The sequence below is a fragment of the Cataglyphis hispanica genome, chromosome 14 (assembly GCF_021464435.1).
Source record: "Cataglyphis hispanica isolate Lineage 1 chromosome 14, ULB_Chis1_1.0, whole genome shotgun sequence".
NCBI classification, from domain to species: domain Eukaryota; kingdom Metazoa; phylum Arthropoda; class Insecta; order Hymenoptera; family Formicidae; genus Cataglyphis; species Cataglyphis hispanica.
The window spans coordinates 3157673-3172515 of record NC_065967.1 but is presented as its reverse complement, the minus strand read 5'-3'; the positions used below and the strand labels follow the sequence as shown (position 1 = coordinate 3172515).

At 33.5% G+C, this 14843-nt stretch overlaps 2 protein-coding genes and 1 long non-coding RNA gene across 3 annotated transcripts; 2 read left to right on the top strand and 1 right to left on the bottom strand.

Moving 5' to 3' along the window:
- Positions 1-54: 54 nt before the first annotated feature.
- On the top strand, positions 55-2674 carry LOC126854721 (uncharacterized). The gene is made up of 4 exons (XM_050601716.1): positions 55-267; positions 470-910; positions 1439-1703; positions 2074-2674. Exons 1-4 carry the CDS (start codon positions 204-206, stop codon positions 2291-2293), a joined length of 990 nt encoding a protein of 329 aa, XP_050457673.1. The 5' UTR covers positions 55-203; the 3' UTR covers positions 2294-2674.
- A 10-nt stretch (positions 2675-2684) lies between these two features.
- LOC126854690 (frizzled-7) lies at positions 2685-7218 on the bottom strand. Its single transcript, XM_050601656.1, has 3 exons — positions 6174-7218; positions 5449-5828; positions 2685-5145 (listed from the first exon to the last, which is right to left on the bottom strand). Exons 1-3 carry the CDS (start codon positions 7007-7009, stop codon positions 4607-4609), a joined length of 1755 nt encoding a protein of 584 aa, XP_050457613.1. The 5' UTR covers positions 7010-7218; the 3' UTR covers positions 2685-4606.
- A 288-nt stretch (positions 7219-7506) lies between these two features.
- LOC126854736 (uncharacterized) lies at positions 7507-10332 on the top strand. Its single transcript, XR_007688148.1, has 2 exons — positions 7507-7636; positions 7859-10332. It is a non-coding gene; the product is annotated as an uncharacterized LOC126854736 (long non-coding RNA).
- The last annotated feature ends 4511 nt before the right edge of the window (positions 10333-14843 follow it).

Here is a 14843-nt window from a genome sequence, read left to right as displayed (position 1 = left end):
AAATTATTTTACGTTTTGCGCTATCATGTGGAGCTGGCTTTAAAAAGAGAAAGGTGATGTGTTTTGACTACAGTTACAAGGTTACAACCGAGGCGAGGTGCGGTGTAGTCAAAATTATTTTCCCCGTTTGCAAATTATTCTGTTAGCGGTATTTGGTGTACCCTTTTTTTATATGCAACCCTGAATATTTGGCGGATCTGACGATGGCATTGTCGAGAATCGGCACATTGGACATGTTAAATGCTTTAGTTCGCGTTTCACGAACAGGTACAAAATAATTTTATATTAGATAATCTTTCATCATATAAATATTGCCTATATATAATATACCATATAAAGTATTGCGATTGCCGAATGTATATGATTTTATCATTCTTTACTACATTTTTTACTCTATTACATTTTCATAGTGATTCCAACATAATATAATATTATAATATATAATAACATAATCTTTTTAAAATTGTAGCATCTTTGGAAATACAGTATGCAACTCCAATGGCAGTTCATCGGAAGCAACAGGCTCTGCACGTGACAAGTGTACGTCATTATCCGGATCCACCGATACTCGATTTACCGAACAACGTCTGCGACATCTTCGCCAACGAGACCAGTCGCTTCACGCCGGAACGTGTGCGCGATATCGCCCTATATGCCGAGAAGAACAGCGGTGTAACTATGTCCGCGGCCAATTGCTCCGATTTTCCCAAGATCCGTGATAACGGCCATGTAGACTCGTATGATTGCTTCGGCGCCATCAGTCTAAACGGCTCGATGCAGAGCAATGTGCCACAGCCCTTCTCGTCGCATGGCAGGTCCATGCATCTGAATATGCCTGGTGGACAATGGTCCCGTGACGATAAATACATTGCGGAGGACATGCAGCGCTCCCACTATCGTAGACTGTCGTGTAAGAGCGACCTTTGAATGGATTCTGGAGGGTAGAGGTGCTTTCTCCTTCTTTGCTTCCTTGCGACTTACAGTTTTTTACACTTTGAATCCTAAATTTATTATCCTGATACTTTGAGCTTAAGAATCTATATGTGTAAAAAAAATAGAAACATATAATTATTATTCAATATTTAATTATCAATATCAATATAAAAAATTACTATCAAATTTTTAAAAAATTAATTCAATTATTCTTTTGTCGACATATAATTACATAAATTTAAGAATCTGAGAATTTACTTTATCAGGATTCAAAGATTGATACTACAAATTGATAGTACTTTTACAACAGTTTAAAAATTTTGTACAGACTTTTTATTTCTTTGTTATATTGATTAATTGCATTGTTAGCAATGTGGATAGTCGCACAAGCTTTATCGAAGGTTCTTGTACACTTGAGAATCTTAGATCTTCAAGATAAATAAGAACTGCAAGCTTCTATAAGCATCTATAAGTCAGAAATTCATGTCAGGCAATTATCGCTCAGGTACCGCAACTAATGCCTTCATAACGAGTCCGCTTTTACGAACGACACTCTGGCCGAGCTATATCGCCAGAATGAACTATTCGACTGACGACTCTCAGGCGTCAAAGACCGTCAAAAAGGATCAAGCGACACCACTGGCAATCGCGAGCATGTCAAAGCGGGATAAATTTCGCCTGATATTGAGGGATTATGGTGGCACTCTCCTTGCCTTTCACATTACTATCTCGCTGATAAGTCTCGGTTGTTGTTACATGATTGTCATTAGGTCAGTCATAAAAAATCCTCTAGAAATTGTACACATTTTCTTTCAACTGAAAAATACTTAGATTAGAAGATTTATAATAATAAATTATATGTATTTTTTTTAATGAAAACGTGTTAATTTAACAAAAAAATTTTCTAACATTTCTCAAAGTGTGCACAACTTCTGGAGCACAACTGTACATAATTAATTTCTCATAGTCATCTATTAAACACAAATTTTTTCTCCCTGTATTTCATATAACATGACAATTTTTAAAATAACTTATACCTTTTATATTTCATTATTAATTCTTTTAAATTATTATTTTGCTTTTCAAAGTTAATCTCAAAGAATTTTTTTGTCATTTCTTCTTTATTGAAATGAATTTCAGTGGAATCGATGTGATGCCTTTCATGCAGAAGTGGACAGGTGGGAACGAGCAAATCGATAAAATGCTGAAAACCTCAACGGATTTTGTAATAGCGTACAGTATTCATAAACTACTTGCACCTGTTCGAATATCGATATCCCTGACTGTGACTCCAATAATAGTAAAACATCTGAGGAGAATAGGTTTGCTCAAGATGCCGAAGGTAAAACCATCTTCGTAAAGGTCTATATAATAATTATTTCTTTTTTTTAAATATCTTTTGTATATTAAAGTATATATACCATATTGTATTTCGATGAGAGATGACATGTATAACGATAAAACACTGTAAAAATTGCTATGAAAAGAAATTTATATCGATTCGTATATTATGCATAAATTTGAATAATATAGGATCTTGTTGCTGGATTAGATTGAGATAAGCAAAACTCTGTTATCTTCTTCTGTATAATTTGTTAAGCTTCAATTTTTTAATATAATTATAGAAGGTGTAGGCACATAATTATAATCGAATGTTTCCACATAATCTTTTGTAAAAAAAATTATCTGTAAATAAACTGTTAAGGCAAATCAAATTAAAATTTGCACACATGCACACATATATGTATGTATATACGCATTTTTCGTTTATTATATAAAGAATATAGCGACCATAAAATTTATATCTTGCATATTCGACAAAGTCGATACATAATCGCACAATATGATCACGCAAATGTATATCGCATTTTTGTAACACGAAATTTTCGTAGACAAAAGCTCGGCAATTTCAGTTTGGACGAATTCGCAGTTATTTCGCGCAAATTTAATCATACATAACATGTTGATGTATATATATGTACAGAGTTCTTTAAAAATATATTATAATACATGGAGTAGTAGAATTAAAGAACGCATATAATTATATACAACGTTGGTATAAACCTAAATTAGCACGGTTACGAGCATATCTTACAAGCTAATCTCGTTGAAATTCAAGACGCGATTTTGATATTCGACATTATATATAGTCCAGACGATAATAAATTCGTCGCGCGGAAAAAAGATCGAGCGTCGAAAAAGTTTATCTTTAACGAGTATAAAAATGGAAAAAAAAAGAAGAAACGGCTGACAAGTGCCATACCGTTAAAGTCTTCGCTTGAGTATTATTGCATTTTTTTATTTCCCTAAATGTGCGCCTCGTACAAATTAAGCGTAATAGATTTCAGTTCTCTATCAAATAAAATCAGAATTCGAAAAATTTGGCAGTATGAAATTCGATTCACAATTATTAAAATCTGCAAATCTTAATCCTTATAGGATCTATCGAATCGTTTCTCTCCTGAATTCGATTAGATGTAAAGATTATGTGCACTGGTGGAACTAAAGCTTGTCATACTTAATAATATATATAGATATATTAGTAAATATATAATACATAAGTGCCTTGATTGCTGAAAAGTATTCTGCAACCTAATGTGATAACTTATGCTGAACTATTTAGAGAATCCAATTGCTTAATGTGTGTGTTATATCAATTTATGTATAATATAATATGCACCAGTGCGCATTAGATACATTCAACCGAATTTGCTATTAAAATCTTAATCCTTATCATCATATCGGATTCCCAGATCCGATTAGCTGCTTTAAAAACTTTGAACATTTGATTTGTCTGCTACAGCATTTGAATACAGCATTTAATTTAATTTAAATATAGAGTCACATTTATTAAAAATTTATTAAAAAAAGAGACCACACAAATCATCCTATTAAAAAAAAATAAAAAAACAAACATATATAATAATACTTTTAAACTGACTGATATTTAGTCCGAATATCTCACAGAACTATAGATCACACGATAGAGAAACGTCAGAGACAAAAAACTTATTTGGCACCGCGATGCACATTAATGCACGCCTTTAATTATTCATAAGGAAACTACGAAATATATATGAAGTATTATTGCTAGCTTGATTCAAATCTGATTTGATTACTACAAAGTAGGGATTCCCAAAAGTTAGAAAGACCGCAAGATAATTATAATATAAATAATGTGTACATATATAAATAAAATATGTAGAAAAGATTTTAAAAAATTTTTAGATTTTTTTCATCAATGTTTTAAATAATGAACTAATATTTTTATTAAAAGCTAATTGGATACTGATTGTAATACTAACTTATTATAATGAAAAATGACGTTTTTTACATTATGCGAAAAAACAATACCGACAAGTCTAGCATTACTCCTGCTAACGCGATTATTGAATAAATGAACGTATATGCATTTTAGCATCATTATTATAAAACTTATGACGTCATAAACATTTTCCTCTATTCTGAAAATATTTTTACCCTTTTAGTCGTATAAATATTTTGTTTAGCAAAAAGTCTACATAAAAATTTATGCTGAAGAACATTATTTTGTTCATATCAAAATGTTTTTGAAAATTTTATCAATCTCTATGATCATTTTAAAGTTTACGATTTTTCGAAATTATAAAAGGAATATAGAGATATTGATGGGAGTAAATGCAACCCTCCGATTTTAAACATAGGCCTCGGCGCGGCGACCTCGTATATGATGGAAGAATTGCTGCCAACTAGTGAGCGTTTTCTTGGACCATACCCAGAAACTGCTGGTTATACCGACAATCATCGCCATGAGGTATTTGATCATAAAAACCTCGAACTCTGGTTTGCGACCAAGATCGCGGATACGTTCACCAACCGGGCACGGCAAAGAATAAAGAGATTGCGGACCTGGGCGTGAGCACATTTCCATATTCCATGTAAGCATCCATTGATCGAAATACGCTTGCTCGTAAAATAGACAGGCGATTACGATCAGAGCAGGTACGATGTAGAGCACAGAGAAAATCCCGATGCGAATCATAAGTTTTTCAAGCTTATCTGTCTTTGTACCATCATGCTTCATCACTGTGCGGATGCGAAAGAGCGACACGAAACCCGCCAGAAGGAACGCGGTACCCAGTAAAAGATAGACACATAGCGGTGCCAGTACAAAACCCCGAAGAGCTTCCACGTTCCAAAGACCGACATAGCATACTCCAGATAATATATCGCCTGTAAAATATATATACATATATATAAGTTAGGTAAAAGTATATAGAGTGAAAAATATATAGTGGTTTTTTTTTTTTATAAAAATAAAATTAATGAAAGTAATATAAAAGATAAAACACTTTCCATTTAATCGTTATAATTAAATACAATTACCTAAATACAATTTATCCAATGATTAAGATTCTGACAAATGAAATTAATTTTTACTTTTAATAAACTTGTAATTAAAAGAAGGGATAAAGCACTTATGCATTTTATATCTACATTTTTACGTAAAATTTGTTTTTAATTAAGACTCCTCACCTTCCACTTTTCCCATCGCCAAGATAGTAACAGTCTTCACTGCTGGAGCAGCCCAGGCGGCCAGATGAAAATACTGCGAGTTGGTCTCGATCGCTTCATGTCCCCATTTTAATCCAGCAGCCAGGAACCACGTGAGAGTAAGGATGACCCACCAGATACTGGATGCCATGCCGAAGAAATAAAGAACCATGAAGAGTACAGTGCACAATTCATGCTTAGTACCCTGTGTGATCGTCGATGCCATCTGTATTCGAATACCCATAGGTGGTGGAAATGGCTCTCTGCAGGCTATAGAATTGCCCGCTGCCCAACCAATCACGTAAGTCAATGCTACCATCAAATAACATACAGACAAGAAAATAATAGGCCTCTCGGGATACCTGTGCAAAAATTGAAACAATTTTATTTATTTCAATGACAATTTTTCTTTACAAATTTTGCAAAGATTTATATTTCGTAGTATTTTTCTGATGTATATAATAGTAGCTAGAACTCTTAAACTCATCTGTTTTCATCGATCATATAATTAAAAGCCTATATGTTTGTATTTATATTAATATAAATTTCTTTTCATTATTTAGTGATCTCTATTGACAAATCTTACAACAAATGTTAAAAATTATCAATAATGTAATATAGAACATCTATCATATTTCAATAATTTCTTGCACAATACATTTCACAAAAATACTACATAACTCAAACTCTGAAGAAAAAAGCTTTACCTAAATCTATCTGTATCAATGAGAAATGTCAGGAAGGTAAAAAAGCACGAAGCTGCACAAATAGAAGCCCAAGTGCCGACCCACACTCTCGAGAATCTTCTCTCCCTTTCAGTAAAGAACATGCCATCGCAAGGTGCCCCGCAATCATGTTCCATTTTGTCTCCGACCTTTAGCGAATATCCTAATCCATGAGGAATCTTAAACTGGACAGGACAGACAAAGCCAAAGTCTCTGGCACCTAGAGCGAAACCACCGCTACCGCCGTAAGGCTTAGAACCCTCGTTCCAAGTTGGCTGAAACTCCGCTACTGGCATACGGGGTGGAGGATAAACTGGTGCGACTGGTTCTCGTGGCGTCGCAGTCTCGTTGTTACCTACGCAAAGCTCCGTGCCGTCATTTTCCGGCATCTTGGAGCAATCTAAAGCCTCTGGCCATGCAAAACCAAAGCTGTTCATCAATCCCTCGCAACCGGAACGGGCGCTTTCGCAGAGCGATCGACACGGCGGTATCGCCTTCTCGATGATGGTGCAGACAGGTGCGTAGACAGTGCACAGGAAGAAACGCAGATCCGGGCTGCACTTCATCTTAACAAGCGGTACGTACTGATGCACCTCCTGGCCGGCGTCCTCCTGCTTCTGATGATTCATCAAATTCGGCATGATTGTCTCGTTGTACGGGATGTTCATGCAGAGATTGATGGTGATGGGCTCGCAACGACCATGATGAGCAAGGGTATCACCGCCGCCGTTCAAAGCGGTCGAGGAATGTAAGGCGGCGGTGACAGCCAGCACGCTGGACAGGATCATGACGATCATCGCCGTCCAGAGCATCTTCATCCTCCTCTTCGCCACTCACGAACACTCACGACCAGCGTTGTTGGTTGTCTGCGCGGAACATTCCGAAATTTATACACACGCAAACGTGATCGAAGGATGGCGATAAGGAGATGATACTTATTATACGGATAGTGAAAATGAAGATGATGAATGGTACGGACGCGGAATAGCGGTGTAAACAGTTACAGATGAGGTTATAGGAGATCCGCCCCGTGTCCAATGAGAGAACTTGCTTTTTAGTGACATTTCCGTTACTCAAACTATCACGTTAGATCTATCATACGACGTAACGATTGGCTATTGAATAGAAAATTTCTAGGATTTCTCGCAATAGCAACTAATCGGATGGCGAGAAAAATATTACCAAATCTTATTATCGCATCTACGTATCATTTTTTATCTACGGGAAAAGCCTACAATTGGATAGGCATTTTCTTTTCTTAAATTTATATGATGATGTAAAGGTTCGGCGGAAAATTGAATGATTCAAATGCGAGGAAAGTTTGAGCAAAGACGCAGACATGATACGAATATTGGCATCGTGAAAAAGTAAATAAAATAAATAAAGTAATACATACGCGATTGAATTGTTTTTTCTTCAAAGTATCCAAAAGTCAAAATAGTCAGGTCAGTATAAAATGTAAATTTTATTCTTTTCTTGTAACGATAAAATTTAATTTCGCAGTTCCATATTATTTTGATTTTTCTCAGCCAAATTTTGGTTACTGACTAAACGAAGTTACAGATCTTTCTAAATAGAATCCAATATAATTCACATTCCAGTGATCAGTGATCTCGAACGGATGAAACAATATATAAGCGAGCAATGTAATATTTTTTTTTCGGCAGGACATTATACATTGAGATGGACAAAGCAAAAAGAGAGATGGCAGATAAAAAGACAGGTATTCTCGATCGATCGATTTTGATTTTATTTCCTTCCCCACACATAATGCACAATACGTCCCGTTAGCCTTCATCACTGACACGATTGTAAGTACTACAAGAATTCTCTTTTTTACGCTTACAGTACGTATACGTACATTTTATGCACTTTTTAGACGGTTCATATTTGCGGGCGTTCGCACTTGCTGCGTTATTTACAACGATAATCGCCTTTCATACGAGCTACGTATTTCCAAAAACCGCTGTTTCCAAAAATTGCTCCGAAATTTGAGCGATAATCAAACTAAATATAATCGAATCTCGATATTTTAAATTCTTTCTGTTCTTAATCAGTTTAAACTCTAATTAATATTTAACTCATCGTTAAATATTTTACGTGTTTTTTTCGCACTGCTATGATTATGTATTTTCTATGTTTCGCTTTTCCAATCGAAATTTATTTTTGTACATACAATGATATTTTCGTTCTATACGTCAAATTTTTAAAATAATATAATAATAACAAATCTTAAAATTGATGAAAACTAAAGAAGAAGTTGTAAAGTTGCCCGATTGTACATTATTTTCAAATAAGAAAATTTTTATTGAAAAATATGCAACATAAAAATAATTTCTCAGCCATTCTAACAAAATATACAATAGTAATGCTTTATTTAGTGATTGTTGTTGACTGATTGATAATAATAATTGTAAAAAATTCTGAACACAAAACTTATTGAATGTTAAAAATGCTAAACTTTTATTTTTCTAGAAGTCTATTTTTCACAAGTGTGAAAATACTACTTTATTTTTTCAAACTGCATTTATTTTTTTTTTACTTAAGAAGAATAATTAATTTTATTCCATAACATTTAGAGATAATAGCGGGTGTTGAAAATGAGCGACTCGTACAATAGTCAATATTGTATAGTTATTGAAGAAATCGCGCGAGCCGCCCGAACCGCGAATTGCACCTTGTTTATTGTAAACAAATAAATAATTTATCTCCTCGCACAAAAGTATTCCCAGCTCACACCAAGTTGCGCTCAGTTTGCAGGAGCTCAGCCTTCTTACATCTTATATTAGTATCATTTAACATTTAAGAGTTATTATGGAAGATTTGAAGAGTGTATGCTGCCATTCTCATGTCTCCCAGTCTTAATTAATTTTGTTTGTTGATTAGATCTCGCAAACGTAATCAAATAAAAACGTAAACATTATTTCTTCTAATAATTATACATTACAATTTATTTTGTATATAAAAAATATAAACTAATTAAATCTTATAAAAGAAGAACATACAATTTAAAAAATATCGAAAAAGAAAAGAAATTTGTAACATATTAAATTTTCTTAATCTCTTTGTTTAAAACTAGAATTGTTTCAAGATTAGTTCTTTTCCTTTTATTTTTATTTTTATGCAAAAAAAAGTGGAATTACTTTATCATTTTTAAAAAGGGATAAGGATAAAATGTTAAGGAAGATTAAGGAAGATTAAGGAATATTAAGGAAGATTTTCTTAATATGAATTAAAGAATATGCTGTACTTATAGTGTGTAACGCGATATTGTGGAAGACGATTGATATTCTACTATAGAAGGTCCAAAATATCATCAATGCGAGGAATCATCGATAAGAGCATTACGCTTTGTGTGAGGAAGCACTCTTTAAGCTAAAAAATTCTATTTTAATTTTTAGAATTGCTATTAATAATATCTTATGATAATAAATTCTAAAATCCATTATAAACTTTGCAATTGGCACAATGTCGAATGACAAATTTAAGACAAAATCAAACTCAAGTCTTTTGTGTATTCAGTTTTACGTATACGTATAGACTTTAAAATAGTACAAAATATCGCATTTGCAGCTATCACGATTATTATATTTTTTAATAATACATTCATCTTCAGAGAATACATAGAAAATTTTATAATAATTAGAAGTTTGTATCTTTTTTATGTGAGTAAATAATATTTTTTTCCCTAAATCTTTTTAAAAATTTGAAAGAGTAATATATATATATAAATATATATGTATAGGAAGATTTTTTATGTAACTATTTCATTGTATATAGGCGGAATTTTTCTTTTCGCGAAATCTGTATATTTTTATTCACTATTGGCTTTAATAATTCATTAGATTGCAGTCGAAATTTTTTTTAGTAACGCTTATATATTCGATTCTATAATAATTTATATAGAGATATAAGGATAAAGAGAAAGATTCTTCAGAAGGAAGACAATGAGTGATTATGATGTAATAATAATGAAATTTTTACAAAAGTCTGTTTTCTTCACCAATTTTTTTTCGTTACTTTTATATATTCATTCTTATAATTTAAATTCTTTTTTTATAATTTAATTTAATCGCGAAATGATATTATCTTAAAATTAATTAAGAGAGGGAGATAAGCAGGAGGCAGCATTCTGTTTCGACGAACCAAAGCTTACCAGAGAATATTCTTCACCGGTACACACGTTGCACAAATTTGTAGCCATTTTTTGCTTTCCAGTTATGTAACAGCGCGTTTATGACTAAACACAGCCTTCGTATGATCTTTTGCGCAAGATAAATTCCGGATTAGTATGCAATGTGTACCAGCGCAAACGCATTCTCTCACATTCGCATCCATCTATACACGATTGTAATATTCGACGCGTGAGATCAGAAAAAATTCCGTCGCCGCGATTACGATTCGACGTAATTAATCGACGCGTTTCTACGCATCTAATTAAGGAAGCGCGCATTTGTGTAGGAAACGTGTGTATGTACGTGTATATTTTGTTGTGTGTGTGTGTTTTTATCTCATCCGATTAGCACCGAACTTAAGCTAGCTTGTATATCTTTTGTGTGTGTGTGTGTGTATATATATATGTATATCGCGCGATGTAACGCGATTCTTATGGCGTTGCATCCAATTGGTGCACAAGACAAGATAGTAGAGATTAAAATACTTTCGAAAAAATGGACAGACTTTCTTGGAATATTTCAGCGAGATTAATATACGAATATAATGCGCCCATTGCACACATTGGCCGATCAGCGCGCATTATATCATACTTATTTGTAGACGTCACGTGCGCTCGATCATAAAAATCCACATGTTCGAGGAAGATATTAAAGTAAGTAAAAAAACCGAATAAAAGCGAAAATAATTCATAAAAATGATTAAAAAAAAATTTGATATTTTTTTTCTCTCACGCACAAGGACAACTTATATAAAATATTTAATAAATCTATATATATATATATATATATATATATATATATATATATATATATGCAAAAAATTTTTCTTAAAAAGTAACATAAAATTATTGAATCAACTTTGAAATTTTTTGATATGCAAATATATAAGAGAATATTTATAATTATAAAACTTATACTTGTTAAGTTAATATTATGTATTCTGATGTATAATTACTTATAAACTTTTTTTCTTGAAATATCTTTTTTGAAAATGTGCTTTTACGATTAAACGCACGCACAGATATATTCGTCTATCTATCTATCTATCTATGAATCTATCTAGTGTTCCGCTAGCGACACTAATAATCGTGTCAATTTAATTATCCGAATGCAATAGCGTGCTTGTCCGCAACTTCTGCGTGTCTTCATAGGAATAATCGTCTATATTTGTGTGACATGATTGAGATTGCATAATTGAGTAAATATAATTAAATATCGGTACCCGTATGTGTGTCGATAAAATTTCTTTCAATTCTCTATTCTTTATATGTCGCGTATTATATCGCACAATGTCAAAAAATTACATTTTTCATTTAATATATTACACTTATATTATAATTGATATTAATTTATTTAATTAATTGTTTTTTAAAATAATTATCTATTTTTTGGCGAAAATATCGTGCTCTTACTATCGCATGAGCATCATTATTGGCATCGCACGGACACGCAGTATTAGCGGGACTAAGCGCACGTCACCAAAAAATTAGTAAAAACAAAAAATCGTTACAGTACAGTCGCACTTCTTGAGCAAACAATCTCCGTGCGCCTGGGAAGATGTACATTTGGCACTGGATTTTCTCTCTTCCTTTCTCTCTCGTTTATTTTTTGGAAGGAAAGCTCTTCTGTCGTAACAAAGCAGCGTGCAGAGAACTCTCGATTACTCTCGATTTTAGATGAATTATAATAGATGAAAAATATAAATATCAACAACAAACATCAATAAATATCAACAAATATTAACATCAAAAAGAATTTTATAATATATAGTTAAGGATTAAAAGGATTTAGAAGCTAAAATTCTATATCTATTGCTAATAGTCTAAGAATAGTACTTTGATATCATTTGTCAACTTTTGCTCCAAGTTCTAGATTAAAATGTATTTGTCAAAAATTTAACTTTCTTTCTCGTGTAGTTAATTATGGAATTTTAATTACCTCTAACTTTGATCACGCAAAGATTTGTCTTAATCGTTTTGATTACACTCTTTTCGATATTATTTCATCTTACTCTTCTTGCTAATGTAAAATTAATTTCGCAATTATAATAACAATTATAACTTTAAATTTAAAAAAATAAGATTTTATATTTATATAATAAAACGATAAATTTGAAAAAAAAAGTTATGATAAATCTGTGACGGTTTCTTTGCTCGCTCTCGCCGGATAATCAAGAGTTCTTTTTGCAGTTCGCTGATACACGACGAAAAAAGGTGTTTGTCTATTTACAAAGATCGATCGTAGCGATCGAGAGAACGTCATCGTTGACGTTCGTCATCCACAGCTGTCTGGAAAAAAAATATACGCAGCCGTGTCCCTTATTTTTACATCACCCGAACGTATAGCTCGTTCGATTATCAGGAACGTATCTTCTTCGCGAACTCGTAAGACGTTCGAATTCCTTTCGGCCCTTTCCCTTCTTATAATTTTCTTTATCATATTTAAAGAAATCACTATGCCGTTTTCTACGTTTTGAAAATAAAAATCGATATCTATATATTTATAAGAAAAAGAAGAAGGGAGATGGAGCGTCCGATAAGGGAGGGCCGAACGAGTCGACCTTAAACGATCCTCTTCGGGATCACGAAGAGGGCCTCGCCCGACGATGATATGATTGCGCCTTAAAAAGATTGCCGATGCGGCTGGCTCGGCAACCTTAGCTATTCATGATGGTGGACCTCCTGGAATAACCGCGCCTCGTTACCGTTTCGCCCTGTGCCTCGCACTCCCGCTTTACTCGGTCAATTATATCCGCCACTAATTTCTCCTCCTTCTCCCGTTGTTGCTCCCAATCCGGACCTTTGCCAATCTATGCAATAACATATTGTCTCATCAGGATATTAATTTTGGAAATAAATGATTGATACTTTTAGAAAAAGATCTCAAGTACAATAGCAAAGCTTTAAAGACAATATATATAATCGCGAATAGTGCTTTCATTACTTTCTAAACTAGTATTAAGTGATATCAATATTTTTCTGAAAAGTACGAGTGCTACATCAACAATAATTTTTGGAATATAATACTAAAATAAGAAATTCAGAATCACACGTCGCACATATAAAACTTGTATATATAGTATATATAAAACTTTATATATAGTACAAACATATACTCTTTCTTAATACTTACGTCGGAGGTCTTGCGGGGCTTTTTGTTGCCGGGCTCTTCGCGATTCTCATCGTTCTCGTTATCGGAATGACGGGAACTCAAGTGACCAATATAGCCTTTGCGTGATTTAAAGTATGCGTTACAGCTATGGCACTTGAAGAGCGGAGCCGGCTGAGCCACCTGAGTCGACACGTGCAGTTTGTACTTGTGCCTATACCAACGGGTTCGCGATGGCAGTACTTCGCCGCACCACTTGCAGACTACGGAACCGTCGTTTTGAATGAGGTATTCCAGCAGCTTGGGAAAAATAACATTTATTTTTAAAATTCAAAATAACAATTTAGAAATTGAAAATTGAAAATTATCCAGAAACTAGCTAAATCCATCTCCATGTCGAAATGAAGTCATATCGCGGACACCAACCAACCTGCTTTCTGACCTCTGGCTCATTCTCGCCTTCTGATTTGGATAGCAAAAGGTCGGCCCGATCCTCCTCTGCACGATCTGTCAAAAAGTGAACACCACTGACTACCCTCTCAGCCTTGATGAAAGCGCCGGTACCCTCGTCATCGCCGCCGCCATGCGTCACCGAGGACGGGGTCGATGAAGTCGGCGCAACTGGCGACGACGGCGACGACGAGCTGCAGATTTCGAAGGTGATATCACTCGGCAGCTGCGACAGCAACTGATCTGCCAATTGCACATGCAATGAGAAAAAAAGATATACGGCTTGAATTAAACCGTTAGGCGATCTTGATACCACGAGGAGCCAATCGATAAGAGCACTTCACTTATTCTAATTAATACCAGTCAGCGCTAAAATATTTGAAAAATTTTCGACTATTTAATTTTATTTAAAATATTATTAAAATATTTAACAATGCATTTCTATATCTCTCCGAATAAGTTTAAAAATAATCGGCAAATTCTTGCGCCGAGTACAATTTCATATTTTGTTTAAATGTACTTATCGTTAGTTAATTATATCAAGCTAGTTAGGTTCTTTCTCTACTTATTAAATAGTGTAATTCCTTTTCTCTTCTTTTTTAATATTATATAGCTATATTTAATTTTTAATATTATATAGCTATATTTAAAACAATAAATGAAGATTTTATTAAAATAAATATAAACTTTATTATAAATTTGGAAGAGTGCAAGAGATAAAATTTTAAGAATAAACTTAATCTATTCACTTCTTGGAGTGTAACTCACCAACTGATTTACTTCTTAAAAGCTCGCAGTATTCTTGTTGAATATAAAGATAAGATGCGCTAAAGGACACTCTGTTCACAAAAAATTCGGTACGCGACAAATCCGCGCAAGGAGTTATGTTTACAGAGAGTGGAGAATAATACAAGAGACA